This window comes from Myotis daubentonii, chromosome 13, assembly GCF_963259705.1.
Source record: "Myotis daubentonii chromosome 13, mMyoDau2.1, whole genome shotgun sequence".
Taxonomy (NCBI): domain Eukaryota; kingdom Metazoa; phylum Chordata; class Mammalia; order Chiroptera; family Vespertilionidae; genus Myotis; species Myotis daubentonii.
In genome coordinates this window covers 22,394,646-22,420,239 of record NC_081852.1, presented here as the reverse complement: position 1 = coordinate 22,420,239, position 25,594 = coordinate 22,394,646, and the positions used below count along the sequence as shown (strand labels likewise).

Below are 25,594 nucleotides of genomic sequence, written 5' to 3'. Positions count from 1 at the left end.
CACCAATTCTGGGACCACCACATGTTCCAAGGCTCTCAAACAGTACTAAATTCATTATTTCTAGTGGAATGTGTAAATTGGCTTAGCCTTTTTCCCCCCCGGTAGCAAAATTTAAGTCTCTTACATCCATTGTATATATTTTTTCCCACAAGTAGGAAAGAACTTTGCTTTCCCCAGCACAAATATTGTGAAATGTTCAAACTCAAAACCACTGCAAAAAAAAAAAAAAAAAAGACAGCAAGTTTGTTTTAACTTTTTATTAAAATGCTTAGGATACAGACTGACTTTCTTTTGTAAATGACTGCTTTACTTTTCCTGAAATAGGACCTATATGCGCTCTGATAAAACAGAATGAAAAGTCGCAATTCATGGGAGTTCCTACCCAAAGCTCAGATCCTCACTGTTAGAGCCAAACTCCTCACAGCTGCTTCTTTCTGCTGTTACTACAGGAACAATGTTGTATGTGGGGCAACACACAGACGGGTGACACTTGGCTTTTCGACCCCCCCTTTCTCCAGTGGCCAAAATAAACCACTTTCACCGAGAGCCGCCCTGCCCAGAATCCATAGTTTTCTAGCTTGCTACAAAGTGAGTAGGGGGAAAGAAAAAAAACAAGAAAACTAACACTGAAGCGATCATACTCTCATGTCTCTGGATGGAGAAGAATAGATTACCTTTAGCCAAAGTAAATTAAAAGTATGCAAGTTAATTCACCATTAGCTAGATTTGTTCACTTAAGGCTTTAACCCCTTTCCAAACCAACAACTGTCTTAATCCAGCTATGCTTGCTCATAAACGAAAGTCATGCTCATTCCAGACTTATACTCCACTGAGCCTCCGCATTTGGTACCTGGCAGTGAAAAAGTATGCTCTTCTAATAGTATTGAAGACATTGTTAACGAGAAATCCAACTAAAGAACAATACTCTCTCACACTTTCCCTACCCTCTTATTGTAAGCAAGAATCCACTGAATTCAATCATCTGCGTATCGGCATCATCATCACAGTTTTTCAATTTTGAAGAAACTACCTCTAACTTTTCATTAAAGGAAAAAATGAATGAAGATATTCTCCCATTTTAAGACCACCTCCCATCCTGTCATCTTTTACTGCAAGGGTAGAAAATTGGTTAAGATCAAGAAAACCCAATTTCACCCATGGCATTAAGAAATGGAAAGCTATAAACACCCTCCTCATCACACTGCTGGGGATGTGGCGGCTTCTGCACTGAGTGCTTGCTGACAATAAGTGATGCTGGCTCAAAAGGGAAAGCTCTACACGAAGTTCTTGAATTCAAGTTTCCCCAGCTTATTCCTGGAATGGAGAAAGGCAATGCCATAAAAATAAAATTCTGGAAAAGATGTTAACCTTTAAACATCCTTAAACACCAAAAAAATTGGTAACTGATTTAAAAGGAAAAAAAAGCTCATGAAAAGTCCAGAGACCAAATGCTGCAAGTGGGAAATTTATAGTCCACTGAGTAAATCCTTCCCAGATTCAACCAAATGCTACAATACCAGATTTTTAAGTTCTCAAATCACAAAATTAAGAGCCCTTAAGCTGTTACCTGTGTCCTATGTGACTCTCCTATTCGGAAAAATTCCCCTAAAATCTGTGCAAAAGTAACTGACACACTTGCAGTACAGGACAACATGGGAGATGGTCTCAACTCTATTTTGAGGCAAAAGTCACTTGCTATAACTGGAGAAAAAATAAAGTGCTACAAAGAGAAATGAAACCACAATTCCAAGCAGAGACTGGCTGAAATTTGTAACTTTATAGGTAATGATAATAACAATGACCCACTGTATAATGACCTCCCCTGCAGTGAACAATCTGCTATGCACTCCGTGAGGCCGAAGAGCCCCAGCTTGCCACAGTGGGAACCTGCAACTTCGAGGCCAGGCCTGCCCTTTTCCGGTTCTCTGTGCACAAGGTGATGCCACCTACTCCAGGCAGTTAGGCAGGGGAGCTTCTTCCACCAACTGCTAACTCAACAGCAGTGAGTTCACTTGACTGAGCTCTGGCCTCCAACATGTACCTCTGTATAATTTTAGGAAGTATCTAAATGCCATTCACTAGATTTAAAAAAAAAAAAAGGAATAGAAAACTCTGGACCAAGTAAATTGTAAACTCAAAAGTTAGAAGGGAAACCAATTACATAAACACTTTCTTTAAAAAATAGAATTGCTTTCTTTTGAAATCAACCTCAGTGGTGAGACGTGTTTTTCTGTTCAGGTGCCCCATGATGGCGCACAGCTGTTCCCGGCAAATCCTGCCAGCTTCCAAGTCCTGGGATGCTGACCTGCACCAGCACATGGGGCAGCGTGACCTCCCGACAGTGTGAAGAGCACATGTCACCACTGGGAGAAGAGAGAGCTGACAGAGACTCTTGGCTTCTCAACGCCAGACATGGTTGTGGAGAGCTTTCCTTGTTCTATTAGAAAAGTTCATGAGGAGGCTGTGAATAGGATCAGTCCAGAGAAGTAAAACTCTTTTATTTTCACTGTCCACACATCAGTCAATATACTGGGAGAGCCAGCGGAAGCCCTCGCCGTAGCCTTGCCTCTTGAGCACGCTGCACATGAACACTTCCATGGGGCGGGCGTTCAGCTCCTTCAGGGTCACATTTCCCTAAGGGAGGCAAAGTCAAGAAAGGCCTGTTAGCACCTTCCTGGTGCAAAGTTTGAAAGGGTGATCACAAAAATCACTTTCCCCATTCCTCAAAACCAACTCTAAGGAGGGATTATTTTATTTTATTTTATTTTTTAATATATTTTATTGATTTTTTTACAGAGAGGAAGGGAGAGAGTTAGAAACATCGATGAGAGAGAAACATCGATCAGCTGCCTCCTGCACATCTCCCACTGGGGATGTGCCCTCAACCCAGGTACATGCCCTTGACCGGAATCGAACCTGGGACCTCTCAGTCCGCAGGCCGACGCTCCATCCACTGAGCCAAACCGGTTTTGGCAGGAGGGATTATTTTAAAAAGTGTGGTCCAGGCCATACAAATGACTTCCCCAGGGCTTCATACTTTCAGGATAGAGGAAGCAGCACAGTCCTACTCCCAGCCTCTCCCTAAGAAGTGCACCAACATTCACTGGCCAGCTATGGCAGCAAACCAAGAAAAAGGCCACTGGGACCCACAGAACCAGCATGCTCTTTGATGGACAAAAGAAGTCTGGGACTTTTTAGAAATATTCTCTGCCGTAACCGGTTTGGCTCAGTGGATATAGCATTGGCCTGCGGACTGAAAGGTCCCAGGTTCAATTCCGGTCAAGGGCATGTACCTTGGTTGTGGGCACATCCCCAGTAGGAGGTGTGCAGGAGGCAGCTGATCGATGTTTCTCTCTCATCAATGTTTCTAACTCTCTATCCCTCTCCCTTCCTCTCTGTAAAAAATCAATAAAATATATTTTAAAAAAAAGAAAGAAATATTCTCGTTAATGCAAACATTCAGAAAGATACACTAATAACAAGTTATACTGAAGAAATTAAGAATTCGTGTGTGTAATTCTCATGCAAGAGAGGGAAACTAAACAAATTAGAGAAAGCATTTCTGGAAAGAAATAGGTTACCAAGGGGCAAAAGAACCATCTAAAAAAGTAAAAAATCATTACAGATTCCAGAAAACAAAAATTTAAATGTTAAATATGCCAAAATCCTGAGCTGAAAAGGACAGGATTCATGCTTAATTATAGTTGATTTAAATTTTCTCTCTCAGGCATACTTTTCTTCTTTTAACTGGAGACAACATGATCTACTGATCTAGACTTGGGTCCTGCTCCTGCTTTTACTACTGACTTGCTGTGAGAACCTGAACAAACCACTGTCAGAGCTCCATCTTCAGAATGGGGATAACAGTCCAAGAATCCAATGCTTTGAATTCAACGCTTAGAAAGTGATACAGATAAATGAACACTCTTCTTCATAACCTGAAATCTCCAGTTAAAAAAAAATTGATTTCTGGCTTTAAAAGGTTCTTTCAAATGAGATTTCTAAAAATTGAATTTGAAAGAGAGTAAAAAAATACTTGCCCTACCGGTTTGGCTCCGTGGATAGAGCGTCAGCCTGTGGACTCAAGGGTCCCAGGTTCGATTCCGGTCAAGAGCCTGTACCTTGGTTGCGGGCACATCCCCAGTAGGGAGTGTGCAGGAGGCAGCTGATCGATGTTTCTAACTCTCTATCCCTCTCCCTTCCTGTGTGTAAAAAAATCAATAAAATATATATATTTTTAAAAATTCTTAAAATATTAAGTTTGCCATTTGCACCATTTTCCTTCATTCTCATGTATCACATTAGAAAATAGTTTTTTTTAAAAAAAGAACATGTTCCAGCCTTCATAGTCTACAAATTACCTGTAATGCAACAAATCCTAAGCCCCGTTAAACTTTAGAAAAACAAGTAAATTCTAGATAGCAAAGCGGTGAATTCCCCTTATATGTCCTCTAAAGATTTTTCTCTTACCTTCCCTGTGGTCTGTCCATAAAGCCCAAATATCTCACGGAGTTTTTCTTCACTAATTGCATCTGCTCTGTCAATTTTGTTACCCAAAATAAGGATTGGCACATTGGATATTGTTTCATCAGTCATTAAAGCCTGAAGACAAGATAAAAAAGAGTGAGGATCTAGAAAAGCCACCAGATAATGAAAATCACTTTGACTTTCATTTGTCTAAAAGGCAGCAAATGTAAAGTGAAAATCTAATCATCTTTACATTTGAGTGATTAACTCAAAGTTTATTCTGGACATTATCTACAACACTCTTAATATTAGGTAAAAAGCCCCTAAAAATACTTTGACATTAGGCAAAAATCCCCCGATGGCTTCAAACAATGGCAACTTAAGGCTGTGTCTGTTTACAAGGAGCAGAACTGCCCCAACCGTAGCTCTGAGTTAAGCCATTCACGCACAGACCATCCTTGGGCTATCCACTGAGCAGTCCTAGAAGCATGAATGCTCTGGCTATCGAGGCTCTAAAATGACAACAGGAACTCCCAGGTATTCACTGAGTGCCCAGTGTGTGCAAAATGCACTGACGGATACAAAAGGGAGGGTAAGACACGGCCCGCTAGCCAAGAAATCCTCACTCTATGTTCACACATCTGTCAACAAAGCAAGGCAAGTGCATGGTTAAGTGTCACAACGAATGGGGACAAACTATAAATACTGAAAGGCAATCAGGGAAATAAAATGCTGATGTGGGCTTGAGGAAAGTCTTAGCAAGGATGTAGAACCTAAACTAGGCTCTGAAGGAGGGACAGGAGCCCTAGCTGGTTTGGCTCAGTGAAGGAGGGACAGGACCAGAATAGGTGAAAAAGAGGAAGAAGAATATAAGCAATGGCTTTACAGTAGGAAAAGAACTCAGGAAGCTTTATGGAGTAGCATCTGGCTGGATTAACACATTTATGTTGACATGCAGTGACAGAGTAAACAGGATGACAAGGGATAGCCAACATTATGGTGCCAGTCTGAGAGGTTAACTGCAGTAGACTCTAAAGACCCCAAATCCAGAAGTTACAGAGAGAATCTATATACTTTTAGTGCAATGCATTCACAAACAGTATCTACCCATAGAGCTCAGGTAAGAGATAATGATCTAGCCTAAGGTGGCAGCATATAATGAATAGTGCAGCAGGAATTTTGGAGTAAAGCGGTAAAGAGACTGAAGTTTAAATGATAATAGACAAAAGAAGGGTCAAAGCTGGAAGAGATTTCAAGAATGGGTGAACGGGTCTTGTACCTAGTGCAATGTGAGGGGACATCATTTATTAGACTTGCTTAACACACAATTCTCAGTACACCAGCTGGGTGTCCTATAATTCAACTCAATTCTACACTATCTACCTGGAGATAAGCATCAGATTTCACAAGTTAAGGGTTCAGTCCTACAAGACTCCCACACCTCTTCAGACACCAGTAGCAAGTCCAGGTTATCACTTGTACTGACCAACTGGATATAAATCAGAGGTTCCCATAACCCCCCTCTTTGGGTTTAATTTGTTGGAAATGACTCACAGAACTCAGAGAACCATGTGACTTACTGGATTATTGGTTGACCATAAAAGGCCAGATAGAAGAGATGCACAGGGCAAGGCATGGGGAAAGGACATGGAACATCTGCGTCCTCGCCAGGTATACCACTCTCCCCAAATCTCCAAGTGTTCACCAACCCAGAAGCTCTCTGGGTTTTTATAGAGGCTTTATTACAAGGTCACGATTGATTAAATCCCTGGCCACTAGCAACTGATTCATCCTCCAGCCCCTCTCTCCTCCCTGGGGGTCAGGAGCTGGGGCTGAAAGTTCCCACCTCTGACTGGTTGGGTCTCCTGGCAACCAGCCTCATCCATCGGTGAGGTCTAAAATCTACCTCATTAACATAACTGAAGATATCTATGTGGCTCCCCTCACTTAGAAAATTCCAGGAACTGTATGCCAGGAACTATGGATAAAGGTCAAATATATATGAGAAACATATTTGGTCATTCAGATGATAAAAATATATTTCTTATAAATCACAACATTACACTGAGAGTCTAGTTCTTACTGAAAGGAAAAGCTAGGAAAGACTAGAGTTGAATGGATAAATGTGAACATGCTTTGACCATTTAAGTTCCAGGAAATGACAAAATCAGAGTAAGGAAGTCATTAATTCATGCTAACAAAGTGCCTATGTGTCCGATGTTTTGCTAGGTGCAAAGAAGTAAGACAAGGTGCCTACCATTTAAGTTCAAAGTCTGGTGGGAAAGACCAATTAAAAAAAAAAAAAAACCAGGACAACAGACACTAATGAGATGGAGAGTCTAATAATCTGAGAAGTAAAAGAAGAATTCCTAGAAGTGGTCATGCCTGAACTCTGAATGCTCTTCAAGGACATTTTCAAATTTACCAGCAAAAGGAGGTAGGGGGTCAGGTGAGAAAGCAGGCAGGATTGCCACTTCTGTATTCTGGAGAAAGGGCAAATTGTCTGAGATGTAGTTCAAGGTAAGCAACAGAAAAGCAGCTAGTGAAATAAACAGAAGCATGCTCTTGAAAGAGTTTATATGCTATGCAGATTTGTAGATTTTGTTTTGAAGATGATAGAGATCTATTAATGGATATTAAGTAAGGCAATGATAAGTCTTGAGAAAGTTCCTTCTAGCATTATTACAGTATATGGCAGGATGGTGGTGAAATCTACAGTAATTCACAGGGTTCTGGACTACATGTCCAGATAGATGGGGAGGAAGATCAATAGTTCCATTTCAGAAGAGAACTGTTAGGATGAGTTGTCTAATAGGCAGCATTATGTATGAGGCTGGAGCTCAAGAGAGGTATAGTCCAAAGATATCCATCTGGGAGTCACTGTAGCAAATAAAGGAATGGGAGTAGCCCGGAACAGCCTAGAAGCAAGTCTAGACCCTGGGAAAAAACCAAGAATGTAAAGAGGAGTTTAAAAAGAGAGAATGGCAGTACCAAGGAGTCAAGTAAGGGAAGGACTGCCCCGTAGGCAGTTCTACATGACACAAGAGTATAGATTCGAGAAACGTACTTACAAATAAACTTGAGACATGTTCAAATTGCCAGGAACAAGAATGCAAAGGGACAGTTCTAAATCAAAGAGAAAGAAGAGGCACAGGGCAAAGAAGGCAACATTATAGAAATTGTCAAGCCAAGAAAATGCAATATTGAGAAAGGAGAAAACTTGAAGTGAGTCCCTAATAGTATCAAACCCTGCACGTTACCAAAACTGAAGACTGAGAACAGGCTATTACGGTCTGGCAAGTCATTCGGTGCAAAGGTGGGTAGGCACAACCTGAGAAGGCAGACTCAAAATGTAAAGAACTAATGCTAATCCCTTTTAAGGTATCACTATGCCAATGCTTCATAAAGAGTGACCATATGTAGTATGTGAAAGGGAAAGGCATTAATTATGATGAGACAACAGGCATACACTGGGGAGTGTCCTGAGCAAATTGGACATAGTGTCACCCTATGAGAGATATAAACAAAATTAATTTACTCAAGTGCAAGCTGAGTGTCCTTAGGACATGGAAAAGCAATGTTGTAGATTTTAAAACACTTTCTTTCCTAACTAGGACCTTTATCAAATGTTAACTGGAAAGTTTAAGTATAGACACTACTGAGCTATATTCCTTAAAAGAAATACAGGCCACGAGAGGAAAAAAATATCAACATACATTAAGTTCAACTTTGGATTCCATGAGGCGAGGATGATCTGCACAATCCACCAGAAAGACAATCCCATTAATTGCTGGGAGATAATTTTTCCAAACCCGACGTGCTAAAAAGACAAAGTTCGTAGTTGCATCAATAAAAAATATCTATTTTGAAAATGAATAATCTAATGATCTATGAAATGGTCAAATCTTGGCCAGGTTTCAATAGCATTAAACTCCATATGATTTTCCAACTCTAGCCATTATTAAAAGTCAGAACAGAAGGTATAAACTGATGGTCCATGAACTAAATGATTTTAAAAGTCAAAAACTAGGGGTTTTTGCATAATTTTCTCCAACACTGCAACATCTGGCAACCCCATGCCCACCTACCCAATGACCCTTTGGATAAGGTCTGAGCTGTTGAGTTTGTCAAAGTTCCCACCATTCCTTACTGTCTTACACCAAGTTCACTTCACTCACTTAACTCACCTTCCTTGCCCCTGGAGCCATTTTCGTTTGCAGCCTCTGAGTTAAAATATCATAATGCCAATTACTTGTCCACATAACTTCAGTCTCAGGTTAGTTCCTAACCAACTGATGTGTAAGTGTAGTGACACACTCATCCGCTCAGCCCTCAGGGAGACTGGGCTGACAGGTGGTTCAAGTTTCCAGGCCAATCACCTCGGTCTCCCCTATTCAACCCAGGGTGCTTATAATTTTTTTTTTACTTGCTTATGATATGAAGTGATAATGGTTTAGGAAGCAATGCTTTAATTATGTTGTCATTTCTAAGCCATTCATTTCTGGTTCTTTCAATGGGATAACTAGGAAAGAATCTCTACATCAGTTAATTATGGTCGCCTCGGAAGAGGGGCTGGGAAGAAGTTTGGGGAAGCTTTCACTTTTACTCTCCATATGTGTATGCTGATTGTATACTAAATTTGTTACATTGAGTCTAGACTACTTTTATAATAGTTAGATTTCTAGGTACATATATATAAAGGAAACTTCCAAATGTACCGTATTTTAGTAACTTCTGTATAATAGTGGCTAGGTTATTATGAAAAACTGTTTCTGTTAAGTAAATTTTCCTCAGTCAAACAGACCTATCTACATGAACATATTTCCCTTCTTACTCTATCAAAACCTGAAAGCTAAATTATCACACCAAATAATACACAATTCCCACTTCAGGTGTCTAAGCACCTACTGTTCTGCATTCTCTAAATGGCCTCAGTTCAGCTTATAACTATTACCTAAGAATTTAAATTTGTAAACAGTTACAAATCTTTTTAAAAAGAAGCAGAAAATACACCATATACCCCTTCAAACCCAAATGAAAGTAATACAAGCTTATTGTAGGGGGAAAAAGCCCTGGCCGGTGCTCAGTGGTTAGTGTGTTGGTCTGCACATTGGTCTGAGTTTGATTCCCAGTCAAGGGCATGTACCTGGGTTACAGCCCAATTCCAGCCGGGGTTGAGGCGTATGCAAGAGGTAACTGATGGATGTCTCTCTCTCACACAGATGTGGGTTTTTTTTCTCTCTCTCTCCCCCTCCCTTCCTGCCACTCTCTCCAAAAACCAATGGGAAAAAAAAATATCCTCAGGTAATGATTAACCAAAAAAAAACACAAACCAAAAAACAAAAAACCCCCAAGATAATCTATAATCCTCCATCAAAACACATACACTGCTATTTTATATGATTGTGACCATACTACATATATGACTTGGTAGCATATAAGTAATAAATAAATAAAATACATGTAATTATATGCTAACGAAATCACTGACTATAAAATTATTTGGATCGCTTCCCAGCCTTTTGGCTAATATTTTTTGGCTGAACAATTAAAGTTACCAATGTTCTATTTATTTATCTGTTTTGGTTAATCCTCACCCAAGGAATTTTTTAAAAAATATATTTTATTGATTTTTTACAGGGAGGAAGGGTGAGGGATAGAGAGTTAGAAACATCAATGAGAAAGAAACATGGATCAGCTGCCTCCTGCACACCCCCCACTGGGGATGTGCCCACAACCAAATTACATGCCCTTGACCAGAATCGAACCTAGGACCCTTCAGTCCGCAGGCCAACGCTCTATCCACTGAGCCAAACCGGTTAGGGCAGGATATTTTTTCATTGCTTTTTAGAAAGTGTGGGAGAGAGGGAGGGAGGGGCAGAAAGAGAGAGAAAGGGAGAGAGAAAGTGCCGGGGGGGGGGGGGGGGGCACATCACATGGTTGCCTCACACACCCAGACAGAGGCCAAGGATCAAACCTGCAACCCAGGTACATGCCCTTGATCAGGAATAAAACCCATGCAAGAGGCAACCAATCGATGTTTCTACCCCCCCCCGCCCCTCCCCCCAGTTCCTTCCACTCTCTCTAAAAATCAATAGAAAAATAACCTCAGGTGAAGATTAACAATAGCAACAAAAAGACCTTGATGGACTCACAAACGGCTAAAGAAAAGTAAATATTAATATGTATTATATAGAGAGGGAGACAAATAAATCTGGACAAAAGGTATAAAGCAGTGGAGTTCTCTATTTTTGAAACTTTTCACAATTTGGAAATCACTTAAAAATAGTAAGGGACTAAACCAACTTCATTAAAGTAATAAGATTCCAATCCTAAATGCAAGCAATTTAAAAGGTAAAAATGACAAACTGCTTTTAAAAAAAGACGGGAACAAAATGAACCGTAAGTCAATACCATCTTTTCAGTGAATCATTTCTTACCTTGCTCATGCCCACCAAGGTCAAAAGTTGTAAAAGTCATTCCAGCAATTGTCAGCTCTTCTGATGCTGAAAAATTATCAAAAGAGAAGAAATAAACAAACTTCTCCATCCACACAAGGCCCAGCTATGAGTATTATAAGCCAATACAAAAGCAAAGCTTAATAAAGCTTTCACCTTGTAAAGAAAAGAATACAAGTGTGAAAACATTCTTAAATTAGTTTTAGAAGTCAAGTTTCTTTTTCTCCAATGTGTCTCCTACTGCTTAGAAGTAGATATGAGAGATGTGTCCCATTATAGGACTAGTGGGAATAGAGAGTGACCAAGTTCCAGAGGTTCAGATCTATAAAGTATGTGACCTGAGTGTGTCCTATAGGGAATTCTTTTTCAAGTGAGCTGTCTTTTGGGATCTCAGTTAAGAAAATAACTACATTGCCCAGCCGGTGTGGCTAAGTGGTTGAATGTCAATCCAGGAACCAAGAGGTCACCAGCTCGATTCTCGGTCAAGGCACATGCCCAGTAAGGGGTGTGCAGAAGGCAGCCGATCAATGATTCTCTCTCATGGATGTTTCTATCTCTTTATCCTTCTCCCTTCCTCTCTCTCAATAACATGTTTTAAAAAAAAGAATGAAGAACTACTTCAATTGGGGATTCATCCTCCAACCTTGATATTGACCTTTAAATATCAAAAGGTCATCTGGTATTTTCAAACCTACTCGGATGTAATGTTGGAACATGTTGGCCCAATCTGTCATCTTTGAGCATGTGTAGAAGAGTGGTTTTGCCTGCATTGTCCAAACCCAAGAATACAAGTTTCCCAGATTTCTTGTAGAGTCCTAAAAGAGAAAAAAAAACTTTAACATTTTGTTCTCTACATATGAAAGGCTGCTTGTACTTAAATTGCTGGAGGAAATGCAGAAATTTTGAAACCTATATTTCAAGGAAATTGACTTTACCTAGGAACTGGAGCACACTGCTGAAGCCATTGTAGATCCACTCAAAGATGAAAGACATTATTAATGCTTACTACCTGTATAAAATATGAAAACAGCAAACATTAGCTTTCTGAATGCCATATAGTTTTGGAGAAGTTAACTCTTATTCCCTGGCCCTGATGCATATTTACAGCCCCAAAAGAAAACAAAAGATTTTACACCCTGGAGGGAAGTCCCTACAGCAAGCACATAAATCTCGCAGCCCACAACGAATATTTTTGTGCCCACTCAAATATAACCATATGTAAGAAACGTTTTAATAAAAATCTTGTAACTTAATTTTTATAATATCCTGTTATACATAATTATTAATAACGAACTACAATGTTCACTAATGACTGATTTCTATAATCGTGTTGCATTCATTTCCAGGCACACCATTTCTCTCCACTAAGACCAGCAGCAAATATTTTAGCAGCCAACTGCCACTTCATTAGTCTGTAGTGACTTGTTTGGTGTGCGCAACAGATAATATTTTGCTGTCGGAGAACAAAAAAAATAGGCTTATTTGCATTACATTTATTAATTTGTGCAGTTATTCAGTGTCTGGTAAGTTAATGTTAAAAAAATTAATTTTTATTAAAATGTTCTATGAGTTTATGTTAACGATTAGTCATTTATTTCACCCCTTTGTATTCAGCATGTCTCTATTGAAACAAACCTACGTTTCTATGAAAATTGAAGCTTTTGTTTTTTGGCAGCCCACATAAACTTAACCTTATTTGGCCCGTTAGCCTTTGAGTTTGACATGCTTGCTCTGGGGTCTTCAAATCTGCATAAACCCCTGATTTTCTAACAGTTTTCAACCTACTAGTACAATATACTTTCCTCTTTTAGTGTTACTCACTCCTCCAGGAAGCTGCTCATTCCTATTCCCTAGGTACACCATTGCTGTCTACCAGTTAACAAAACCTGCAGGAAATCAGTCCCATCAATTATCTGTATCAAAACTTGACATCAATTCATTAAGTAGAAAATGAGGGGGGGGGGCATATTAACCAGAATGAAAAGCATATTAACCCTTCCTTGTAAACTGCTCTAAAAAACATAGTCAGGGCCCTGGCCAGGTAGTTCAGTTGGTTAGAGCATCATCCCAATATGCCAAGGTTGAAGGTTTGATCCCCTGTCAGGGCACATACAAGAAGGAACCAATGAATGCATAAGTAAGTAGAACAACTCTCTCTCTCAAATCAATCAATAATTTTTTTTTTTAATTTCTTAAACACACACAAACAGAACATAGTCACAATTTGCCCTGCTGCATTTATCAATGCTATCTCTTTTTTGTTTGTTTGGGGTTTTTTATCTTGTTTTCATTTTCTTTTCGCTATCTCTTCTTAAACAGTATTTGTTTAGCCTCTCTTGCAAATAAGTGTCTCAACTTAGAAGAGATACCACTATTTTGGAGAGCCATGTAGCAGTAAGAAGAGTGTAAGTATGGATTTTCCTAAAATGAGAATACTCATTGAGGACATTGTGGTAGGTTCCCAGCCAAGAACATACCTTAATTAGTACTGATATTAACATCACTTTTTCTACTGTTTCTCATAGGCCTAGACAAAGCTACAAGAAGGTCTACATACACTGATAATAAGCAAAAGGACCTCTGAGTGAAGTTAAGAGGACCTAGAGCAGCCGTGGGCAAACTACGGCCCGCGGGCGCCCGTTTGAAATGAATAAAACTATTGAAAAAAAAGACCGTACCCTTTTATGTAATGATGTTTACTTTGAATTTATATTAGTTCACACAAACACTCCATCCATGCTTTTGTTCCGGCCCTCCGGTCCAGTTTAAGAACCCATTGTGGCCCTCGAGTCAAAAAGTTTGCCCACCCCTGACCTAGAGTCAATGGTAGGTGTTAAGGTTTCTCCCTAGTCAGCATTTCCTGGTCACACTGAACTTTTGCCTCAATATCACAGATTTGGTAAAGAGAAAGATTCCCCATTTTCACTCCTGTCCATCATCAAAAGCATGTGAACACAAGGCTTTATACTAGCTGTGACTAACTGCTTTCAAATAACACTTTCATGAAATTTTATTTTATTTTATTTACTACTAACTTGTAAAAGGGTTACTCATAAAAACCTATCTATAGCCCTGGCCGGTTTGGTTCAGTGGATAGAGCGTCAGCCTGTAGACTCCATCCCCAGTAGGGGGTGTGCATGACATGGCCAATCAATGATTCTCTCTCATCATTGATGTTTCCATCTCTCTCCCTCTCCCTTCCTCTCTGAAATCAATTTAAAAATATTTCTAAAAAAAAAGCACAATTAAAAAAAAACACCCTATATATTCTTCAAAGAATGCTAGATGAAGAAATTGAAAAATTGAGATAATGTGTGTTAATTTTCTTTTTCATACAGTTACTGGTTTTTGTGTTTGTTTTAAAATGAAGCCGAGGCTTCACCTATAAACTGTAGGGACTGCTTAATGCTTATTTTCTATGGCTCTGGACATAAACGGCCAAATGAAGGGTGCGAGTGATTCAGGGTGGAGACTGAAGGCAAAAACTAAACATAAAAAGATACTAAGGTTTTTCCCCTTTCAGTAACATCAATATATATTTTGGCAGAAAGAACAAATTTAGCAGGTTAAGTGACAGTTTTGTCTGGAAACTTGTCCTGCACGTTAAGAAGTCCAGTGACTTAACACACGAAGACCCTGTGCTTAACTTTGCACTGCAGTCAGTAAAGAACAATGCGCCGCGCCTCTGCCGCCCCACAAACAGGCGTCCTCCCTACTGTCTGTCCACCACTTGGAGAAGCGCAGGTGGCCTTCGGAAAGCACCTCTCCTTAGGTCACTTCCACTCGGATCACTCCTTTACAACCCAGCGCATGCGGTCATTTGTACCACACTGGTTTACAGCCAGTACTTTACAAACTCTGTAAAGCTTTACCACATCATTTTCTATAGAACTCCCAACTAAATGAATTCTCAGAAGGTGACAAGGGGAAAACCCCTTCTTAAGGAATTTTTCATTTTAAATGAACTACTTTCATTTTCCAATTCATTTTCCCTTGACATAACCTGCTTTAAAAGTCCTATAATTCTTCCCATCAGAATGATCTATGGAAAGTGAAGACACCCTTTGGGTGATATTAAAAGGAAAAAAAACCTATTGGACACAAAGCATTGTGTTGCGTTACTCCTCTAATTTCATGGCACCTCCATTCTTGAGATCTTACTAGTAGGGTCTGCATCCCGCTGTGAGTAGCTGTATAGTTTATGCAATGCCTGCACATACTAGTCCGTCTCATTTCAACCTCACACCAATCCTACTGGGCAGGAATCCTTGGCCTCACTTCACACCATGAGGATGCGGACACTCCAAGGTTAGCTGGTTCAACAAAGGCTGCTCAGCTGGAAAAGTAACAGCGCCAGAACTTAAACCTTCCTCTTTTAATGCCAAAGTCACCGCTCTTCCTGTTAATAACTCATAAAATTCAAACTGAAATCACAAAACGCTTTTCAAAAAATCAAACTTCCTTAGCCCACCAATTACACTGCAGGTAATCTTCTAAAGTTTTCCTCCGTGCAATGCATCACACCTTCTGAATGGCATGTTAACTAGCACTGACCTATCCTTGATCCACTTTACCACCTACGGCATCTTATAGCAAATTAGAGTGCTCTACAACTTAAGGACTCTGAACCACCAACAAAAGCACTGCCAACGTACCCCACACTAAAATTTGAAAATTTCATTTACAATTAAAACTGAAAAAAAATAAAAATAAAATTTGCACATTTCAAGACTAATTGATCAAATAAATTTAAAAAAGGAAAGGCACAAGACTGACCATTAGCCAATAAAGAGTCTATGCAGCCCTCACTTCCCATACATACTCATTACTTGTACACATACTAAGAGCAACGTTGAAACACCGTTCCAAACAGATCTGGAGAAGCTAAGAGACCTGCTTGGCTGCAGGGGGTACGTGTCCAAGGCCAGACCCATTGCAAAGCTCCATAAGCCTGTCACCACCTCAGCAGGTAGGTCAGGTCAGGAGAAAAGACGAGAGCGAGAGAGAATACGAACAGGCAATTGGTATCGCGCTCACTAGAGGACCCCCGGCCGCTCAGCTAGAATCGTGAACTAAACATTCATCTACACCAAAGAAATGTGGAGAAATTTTGCCATGAAATGAAGGCAGAGGGGCGATAAAGGAGGGAGACATAAAGACATCAGATGGTAACAGAGCTGAGTGTATGGGGGGGAGGGGGGGGAGGGCCGGGACTGGGAGGCAGGAGAACAGGTTCCAGCGCTCACGCTCGCTCGCTCCGGGGCCTCGGCCAAAGCACTGAGCCCGGCGGGCCTCGGTCCCCGAGTCTGTGGACAAGGACCATCGTCAAGGTCTCTGGCCCGCCGCGCCGAGGCTGTAACGCAAGGCTCTTCTGAGACGGGGAGACGTGAAGCCGTTTCGTACACCAGAGCGCACAGCACAGACGAGAAAGCTGCCGCCCCGCCCAGCAGCTGCAAGACCCCCGAGCTGAATGCCGATCGACCGGACACCCCGAGAGGCAGGCACGGGACCGAGCGGACCCGGCCGAGTCGGCCCATCCCCGCCCAGAACCAGTCCCACGGCCCCACAGAACCGCCTGCGTGTCACTTCCCCCCCCCCTTCCCCGCCTGCGCCGGCCTCCGCCCCGACCCTGCAGTTGTCCGCCCCGACCTGTCCGAGCCCGGCTCCCTCCCTCGAGGCAGCCGCCAGACTTACGGCCCAACAGGCTCCTCCGGCGGCGGCGGCGGGCGGCTTCGACCCTCCTCTGAGCACACAGCCCAGCAGCACCCGGGACCGCCAGCTACTCGCCGGATATACGTCACACCCCTCCCCCGGGACTTCCGGGCGCGTGATTGCCCCGCCCCTTCGTAGCGTCGAGGAGCTCTGCAGCCGCGGGGCGCCCGACAGGCGCTTCCAGCGGCGGAGGGGCGGGCCTCAGGCGTGACGACACGCGCTCGGGGGCGGGCCAGACGTGGCCACGCCTCCCCCGTGAGGAGGGCGGCGAGACGTGGCAGCGCGGTGGCCCCGAGGGTGGGGGCGGTCTCCTGGCGGCTGGCCGTGGACCCAGACGCTCGGCGGCGCGGCTCCAATCCGACTCCTTCCCCGGGCGCCAGGGGGAGACTGAGAGGGGTGACGATTAGGCAGGTTCTCGGAAAGAAGAACGGCCTGGAGGCCTTGACCTCAGGTGGATCCCCGCAAGGTTAAGTCACTTTGCCCGGTGATAGCCCATCGTTTGGACGAGCCGCTAATGTTCTTGGGGAAGTTGTGTTCCAGGCCGTGCGCTGAGCACCTGGAACGCCTCCTCTCGTCCGACCCTCGCACAGTCCGATGGAGGAGACACCGTCGTTATCTCCAGCTCACAGAGGAGAGAACCGGAGTGACGAAGCCCAGTTCATACGCTAGGAAGCGGCAAGGCCACACGGTGACTCTGCTATCGCGTCCTTCATATGAATTTTCTCACTTAACTCTATGAGATTGGTATTATGACTCCCATTTTACAAATAGGGAAACTGAGTCAAGTGGGAAGATGAGTATTTTTGGATAGGGAAACTCGGTATCACAAAGATCTAAATTCTCTAAGTGAAATGATAAAGTTAACAAATTCACATAAACGTGCTAATAGAATGAATGGGTTGTGTGTGTGTTTTTTAAAGCACCTGTTTGTTCCTAAAATTCAAATGGAAAAATAACACTAGTCAAGAGGCAAGCTCTGAGGAACTAGCTACTAGCACTGTCAGATAGTAAAGCGGATTATAGGTCCTCAGTCATTAAAACAGTTTGGTACTAGTGCACAAAAAGCCAATCAGACCAATGGAACTAAGTACAGAAATAGACCCAAATACATACAGAAATAAAGTGGCAATACTCAGAGGGGGCTGGGTGGCAAGCTCACCACCTTCCCTCCCCTTTGGGTGTGCATCCTCCCAGACAGAGAAAGGGATCAGTCCCTGCTCTGAGCATTCTCACCTGCTTTGGCTAACCCAGGGCACTGTGTCCATAGGGCTTGGAACCCCGCTGCGTACATCCTGAAACAGCTGCCCCAGCACTAGCCAGTGCATTAGATTGCTGTCCCTGAGAGAAGTCTGGCTGCCAGAAGTGGGAGGTTCCCAAACCATAGGATGATTGGGCGGCTGGGGAGGAAGGAGCACACTGGCAGGTTCTCAGATCAGCAAACATCAGCTGGGCAGCCCTGGGCGAGTCCCCCCCTCTAAGGTGGGGGAAAGAGGCATTGTCCATGTTGGCAATTTTTCTAGAGTATCCTATGTAATAAAAGCCTAATATGCAAATTGTCCCCTCCTGCGGCCGTTCAATAGGGAGTTCGACCACTAGCTATGACGTGCGCTCACCACCAGGAGGCGGCATGGAACATGGTGGGCTTCGGCAACACGGTGCTGTCGGCCATAAGCAGGATGGTGGCGTGGGCGGTGCCAGGCCAAGGCGGGGTGCCAGGCGGGGCTTCGGGGCTGCAAGGCTGGGGACATGAGCTGGGACCTGATCTCCGCAGGCCACCCCTAGGGACCCCACCCGTGCACAAATTCGTGCACCGGTCCTCTAGTGTTTTCAATAAATGTTTCAATTATGTGTATAAAAATAAATAAATAATAAAAGGGTTGGGACAATTGGGTAGTCAAAAACCTAAATGGTGAATTTATAAATCCCATACTACACAAAGTAAGTTCCAAGTGATTAAAAGATTTGTATATTTTTAATTGACACCATTAAAGTACTAGAAAAATAGAAGAAAACATGGATGAGTTCCTTATATTCGTGGAATGGAGAAGACCTTTCTGGTTTGGATTGAAAATCCAGAAACCATAAAAGATTGACAAATGTAACTACAGAAATATAGGAAACTTTTATATTAAAACAACAATGATGCCACCATAAACTCAACAGATAACAATCTGAGAAAATATATATGTTATCACATCCAAGGCAAGTGAAAAATTAATATGAAAAAGACTATTGTTAGAAAATAGGCAAAGATTAGGACCAGACCATTTACAGGAAAGGAAGTATAAATGGCTCTTAAACACAATAAACTAATAATAGAAATATAGTAGAGATTATAGATGACCCGGTGGGGCAAAAGTAGGCTTACAGTTGTATGTGAAACACAGAGTTTATTCTTATATTATTATTTATTAATCATGTATTATTCTCCATATGAACAACTGTAAACCCACTTTTGCCCCACCCTGTATATACATATAGAAAATAATAAAAGATAAGTAAACTGAGATACCATTTTCATCCATCAGGTTGGCAAGCGCCCACCTGTTTACTGGTGACAAGGCTATGTTAAATAGAGTAGTCAAGGAAGACCCCACTAAGGTGGCATTTGGACAAGACCTGAAGGACATCTAGGGGTCAAGTGTTTCAGGCTGACGGCAGAGCCCTGTGCCAAGGCCCTGGGGCAGGAGTGTGCTGACAGGTTCCAGGAACAGCTGGGAGGCCAGTGTAGCTAGACAGATGGCAAGGGAAGGAATCGCAGATGAGGGGAGGAAGGGGAGGGGGCAGGCAGTTAAGAACTGGGAAGGTTCTGAGATTTTACCTCACTTGCAAGCTAATGACCTAGCCTAGTATGCTTCGTGGATGCTGACAGACACCCCATTCCTAGGGCAGAGACAAAGGATTTTATTACCTCAAGCATAGCAAGGGGCATGAGCTTCATGTTTGTGTCTTTTCCACTTGCCTCCCTGCCCACCCAAGTGCTTTGGGGGTGACACAGCGCAGCCCAGTGATGCTAACCCTCAGAGTTTAGGGAACTCAAGTCTTTCATAATGGACTGCAAGCCAAGCTGCCTGACCTTTGACCCAGAAGGAGACATGATTACACGGGACAGTAAACAAACCTGTCTCCATGCCCCAGACAGTCTGTCTTCCAAGACTGTTCCTAATTTATATAAACAGCCTTGAAAAGATAGTCCAAGTAAAGGCGGCCAGTACTTCTGCTCCAAGAAGAGCAGAAATGGAAGAGATTGTGGAGAATTGTCTCTCAATGGGGAGCAAAGCTTAGAGCCTTAGGCCACCGTGAGGACTTTGGCTTTCATTGGGAGTGCTCTGGAGAGCCAGCAGAGGGTCTGAGCAGAGGAGTTCTATGTAATGCTTCTCCCCACCCTATCGCCCTACACACGCTCAACATTAGCTCGACATGCGCTCAGGAATTAAAATGGAGACTGAAAAGCAACTGTGTTGGTCAGGGTTCTGCAGAGAAACAGAACCAATAGAATCTATGTGGATGTATCTAAGAGGAAATCTAGTAAAGGAATTGGCTCACAGGGTTATGGAGGCTAAAAGGTCCCATGGCCTGCCATCTGCAAGCTGGAGAACCAGGAAAGGCAGTGGTGATTTAGTGCTAGTCTGAAGTCCTGAGAACTGGGGGGCGGGGGGGGGGGGTTTCCTGGTATAAGTCCTGGGGTCAGAAGGCCTGAGAACCAGGAGCTCTGATGTCCAAGGGCAGGAAAGGTGAATGTCTCAGCTCAAAGAGAGAGAGAACTTGTGTTTTTGTTCCATTTGGGACCTTAATGGATTGGATGATGCCACCCCACATTGGTGAAGGCTGATCTCTTTACTCCAACTGAATCAAATGCTAAACTCTTCCAGAAACGCCCTCATACACCCCCCCAGAAATAATGTTTTACCGGGGTGTCCAGTATCTTTGCTGTACACATCTTGGTCACAGACATCTCTGCTACAAGCATTTTTGCCACATTTTCGCTGCATAACTAATTGGCTATAAGGCAATTTTGCCCTGAAAAAGATAAAAATCACAGAAATAAAAGAGGCATTAAAAAGGACATAGCAAAATTTAAGACTTTATTATAAAGTACAAAATATTTGAATTCATTTAAAATGTATGTAGCTTCATGGCACTACTACATGAATAGCTGATGTTATTTTGTGGATTGTACCCAAGCACGTGTCTTCATTCTGTGGGAAATGTGACTTCAGCTCTGCGTTCTCAAAGAGGGCCCTCTGCCCCTCTGCTCCCAAGGTAGTGTCTTTCAAAACAAGACAGCTCTTGGGGCAAAGCATCATCTTCTGGAAGAATTGCTAACTATTTTAAGACTAGCAGCACATCCGCTTGTCACTGTGCAGGCCATTATGAGGATTAGCTAAATGTATATGTAATATAAAACTGAAAACTGGCTTAATTAAATCCATTAAAGCAGCAGAAGGCAGCTGATGAGTCAGTGGAGAAATGAAACCAAACAAACAAAAAACCAAGCTGTCAGCCATTTATTTTACCATTTTTACAGCAAAATTGCCTCACGGCCAGTTAGTTACGCAGCTAAAAACGTCTGCTATGGTCAAAGTGCCTCTCAGCCAGGTGAGAGCTTAACATCCACAGTGACACATCACGTTGATAGTAGGCGCCCTGCATAAGATATGATGACAATGGCTCTTTTCCTGCGGGATCTTCCTCCCCTACATACATCACCCCAGTCTCATCACGAGAAAAACATCAGACAAATCCCCAGTGAGAGACATTCTACAAAATTCCTGACCAGTACTCCTCAAAACTGTCAAGGTCATGAAAACCAAGAAATGTCTGAGGAATTGTCACAGCCGAGAGGAATGAAGGAGACAGGACAGCTAAATGCACTATGGGATCCCTAGTGGGATCCTGAAACCAAAATATGTTTTTGGGTAAAAAGGAAATCTAAATAAAATGAGGGGTTTAGTGAATAATGTTTCAATATTGATTCATCAATTGTAACAAACATACTATAATAATGCAAGCTGTTAATAATATGGAAACGGTTGTAGGGTATATGTGATCCCCAGTAGGGGGGTGCACAGGAAGCAGCTGATCAATGATTCTCATCATTGATGTATCTATCTCTCTTTCCTTCTCCCTTCCTCTCTGAAATCAATAAAAATAATATTAAAAAAAAGACAGAAAGAAAGAAAAAAGAAAGAAAGAAAGAAGAAAGACACATTTTCAGGTTCCACTGCAGACCTAAGAAAGCAGGATCTCTGGGGGGTGGGACTAGCAGTTGGTTTTAAGCCCGCTGAAGTTTGAGAAACACAAAGTTTGAACATTCTTTTGAGGATTAATTAGACATTACTAGGAAGAAAGAGAGAACACATTTAATAAACTAAGAGATACTTTTTATTACATTAAAAAACATGAGATTTGCCGAAACCGGTTTGGCTCAGTGGATAGAGCATTGGCCTGGGGACTGAAGGGTCCCGGGTTCAATTCCGGTCAAGGGCATGTACCTGGGTTGCGGGCACATCCCCAGTGGGAGATGTGCAGGAGGCAGCTGATCGATGTTTCTCTCTCATCGATGTTTCTAACTCTCTATCTCTCTCCCTTCCTCTCTGTGAAGAATCAATAAAATATATTAAAAACAAAAACAAAAACCTGAGATTTGAGGCATTTTCATAAGCAGTGAGCAAGAAGGCAAATGCAAGATCTTTCTGGAGGGCAATTGAACACATATTCGAAATCTTTGGAAATCTGCATACTCATAGTTCCACTTCTAGGAATTTATCCTTAGGAAAAAATCATTTTCTGAGATTTATTTATGAAAACGTTCATTCATTGTAGCAATAATTTAAAATTGGAAGAAATTGGAAATAAACCAAAAGGCAAATCATAGGTAATTAGTGAACTATGATATATCTTCATTATGTAATTAAGTCATTTTATATTGTGTTGAATGTTTTTGTAAAAGGAGAAAAGTTTACATTAAGCTGAGGTAGCAGGTTACAAAGGTGTAAGTCAACTTCCCAATTTTGTTTTATAAATATACATATGTATATATACATATACATGTGTATGTATATTCAGCTGATTCTCATTATTCGCAGTAGTTATGTTCTATAAATTCACCCCAAACACTGAACTAGCCTATACTGACCCATTGCTGGTGGGAGAAATACAGAACCAAGTTCTTGCAATCCTCTGTTCACAGTGTTTTCAATACATAACCTTATTTTATGTGTGTTTCTGCTTAAAGACCGCTTATTTAATATATTTTGTTGATTCATTAACATTGAACTCATGGCCAACAGGAGTATAACTCATGTCTGTGCAAAGCTTATATAGTACATGTATTTTCTCCCTAAAACACATTACAGCCTTTGCTTAGGAACACTAGAGAGCACTGCACTGCACGTTGGGGCTATTTAAACAGTGAAATCACCAATATAAAGCACACAGAGGGGAAAAACTACACCCCAAGAGGACACCTGTTTACAGTATGAGAGCTGGAACAAGAAGGCAGTGTCCCCGTGTTTGACCTCCGCTGGGAATGCGCACATCAGGTGACAGATTTTTTGCCACTCTGCCTGTCTGTAAATGACCATAAAACACGGTAAGTGTTGAGTTTGGGGTTACAGGTAAATTTTAGAAAGTAGGCAATTCATAAAATTGGAATCTGCAAACAATGAGAAATAATGAGGACCAGCTAGCTACCATATATATGTGTATATGTATATATATATATGCATGTATATCACATATATATGTAATATGTGTATATGTACATGCATGTATATCGCATATTCATGTCCTTTTGTTCCACTGTTAAGAAGCACATTAAACCATCACTATATTTATTTGATTTTTTGTGTTTTCCAATTTTTCTAAAATAAATTAGTACTATTTATGGAATCCTCTTTCCCTAACTACTGCAGCACCATTATCACCACCCACCAAAAGAAAAGGAAAAAAGCCTAGTTATTATGTTTTTGAAATCTATGGTTTGAATGTGTTGCTTGCACACAAATACAGAAAGTGGTGTATAAAAGTTCACCGTTCTCCTCCTGGCTGCATCCCTAGGCCGTCAGTGCCTGGCACCTAGTGCTCGTGTGAAGCTTTGATGTAAAAGGGAAGAGGTCCATCTCTCCTCGTGACTCCCACTCAAATCCTTCCAGTAGATTCCTTTTTTAAAAATTTTTTTAGGACTCCTACTCTGTAATGATGGATGTGTTGGCAACAGTGAGAACGGCACCAGGTGTTAGGCTGGTGGAGTCAGACCTGACCTGGGCTCAGCAACCTCAGTGCTTAAGTTCTGGCTAAGAAAGAATTAAAAGGCAAGACTCAAAGTATAGGTACAAGTTGATTTAGAAAGTCACAGAGGTAGGAGAAGCGAGTGGTAGAAGAAATGGGCTCAGGAGACAAGTTATAGAAGTAAAAGAAGGACCCTTGGAGCTTAGGGGAGGGAGAGAGGAGAAAAGGCACCTGGGGGAGGGGGGGGGAGGCGCAGGTGAGCTCCCCTTTCCTGTTCCTCGGAGAGATGGCACAGCGGGCAAATGACAATAAAGCCCAAGCAGACTGGGTTTCCGAAGGTCCCCTCCTCAACCCCGAGGGCTCATTCTTGTGACTTCCTCCCGCAACCTTTAACTTTCTGTCACTGCAGACTCTCACCTTGGCAGGAAGTGGGGGGAAAGCCAAAGCCGGCCCAGCATACCATCTTAATGAGGCTGCACCTCAGGTTCCAACTTGTGTGCCACATCCTCCAAGAGAAGCTAAGACCGTATCCTAACACAGCAAACGCTCATGACCATGCTTTGTGGTCTGCAGGTTCAAGTTCAGAATCATGCACATGTGGCTTGAACTTTAGTATCAGTCTCCCAACCACCCACCTTGTTCCCTTCAGTCACAGAAAGGATTTTATTTTTCTACCTCATCCCTGATCAACTGGACTGTATCCGAATCATAGGGACATGTGGAAATATATGCTCACGGTCAGAGCCCACTACCTTATTTTACAAAATGAGCCAAGGGAGGCCTGGAAGGTGAAAAGGCATGACTCCCACCCAGCACAGAGCTGTTTCCTGCACCTGCACACCTCGCCTCTGGATTTACTTCAAAACCAGCAGAGACTCTACTTGGACTCCAGGGATCTGGTGGCACAGCCTTAAGGTGGAAGCCGCAAATAGCAAATTCATGGAACACTAGTGTTCAAAACCATTAACATACCTGAGATTTTAACCCACGTGTAACCTTGTGATTATTCTCTCTCTCGGGTAAAATGGAAGCCTCGGGGCTTGGCTTGGTGCCCGCCCGGTGGCTCTAGTTAGTGCCCCTTGGCACAGGCTGTGCTTCGTGGGCGCTGAGCCTCTGTGGAAAACCACGCATCTCTCCATGCTTTATAATGAAAAGGTTCTGAGTGCCGCCAGCATGGAGGGATGCTGCTTCTGTCAACGTGGTTGTTTCTGACTGTTAGAAAAGCCATTCGAGAAGCAATCAGAAGTTATTTACTGAACTCCTCCTACGGATCCAGTGCTAGCTGGGTGACAGGGTGTAAACATGCCCAGGGCATGGCCTCTGCCAGTATGGAGCTGGCAGGCTGTTTAGGGATCCAAGTTCCCTGCTCACCATGCATTTTCATGAGCTGGGGGGAGACAGCGATGCCAGGGAAATAGACTTAAGGCAGGAATACAGGACAGCGACTCCACCTGCGAAGGCTGGAGGATGACTCGGAGGCCTGGGTGCAGCAGCAAGTCCCAGGGGGACATGCACACTGTGCAGAGAGCAGCAGGGCCGCTTTACTTACTATGCTGGAGGCATGGCATCAGAGCTGGAAGAGGCCTTCCTGGGACCCAGGTGTGAAGGTTGTGTGCTGAAGGTGACTCAGCTGGTTAACGTGTTGAGACCACCTCATGAGGTGGCTTTGAAGCATGGTAGCAGTCATCTCAGGTAGAAACTGTGGTTTAACTTTAACCTGCTGT

General features: G+C 42.5%; 1 protein-coding gene across 2 annotated transcripts; it reads right to left on the bottom strand.

Moving 5' to 3' along the window:
* Positions 1 to 242: 242 nt before the first annotated feature.
* On the bottom strand, positions 243 to 16,753 carry SAR1A (secretion associated Ras related GTPase 1A). 2 transcript variants are annotated; one of them, XM_059662493.1, is made up of 7 exons: positions 16,620 to 16,753; positions 11,861 to 11,934; positions 11,621 to 11,740; positions 10,908 to 10,973; positions 8,184 to 8,287; positions 4,471 to 4,602; positions 243 to 2,634 (listed from the first exon to the last, which is right to left on the bottom strand). In XM_059662493.1, the coding sequence occupies exons 2-7, from the start codon at positions 11,916 to 11,918 to the stop codon at positions 2,518 to 2,520; spliced, it is 597 nt and encodes a 198-aa protein (XP_059518476.1). In that variant the 5' UTR covers positions 11,919 to 11,934; positions 16,620 to 16,753; the 3' UTR covers positions 243 to 2,517. The 2 variants fall into 2 exon arrangements, with proteins under 2 accessions (XP_059518476.1, XP_059518477.1); XM_059662494.1 differs by lacking the exon at positions 10,908 to 10,973.
* Between the last annotated feature and the right edge of the window lie 8,841 nt (positions 16,754 to 25,594).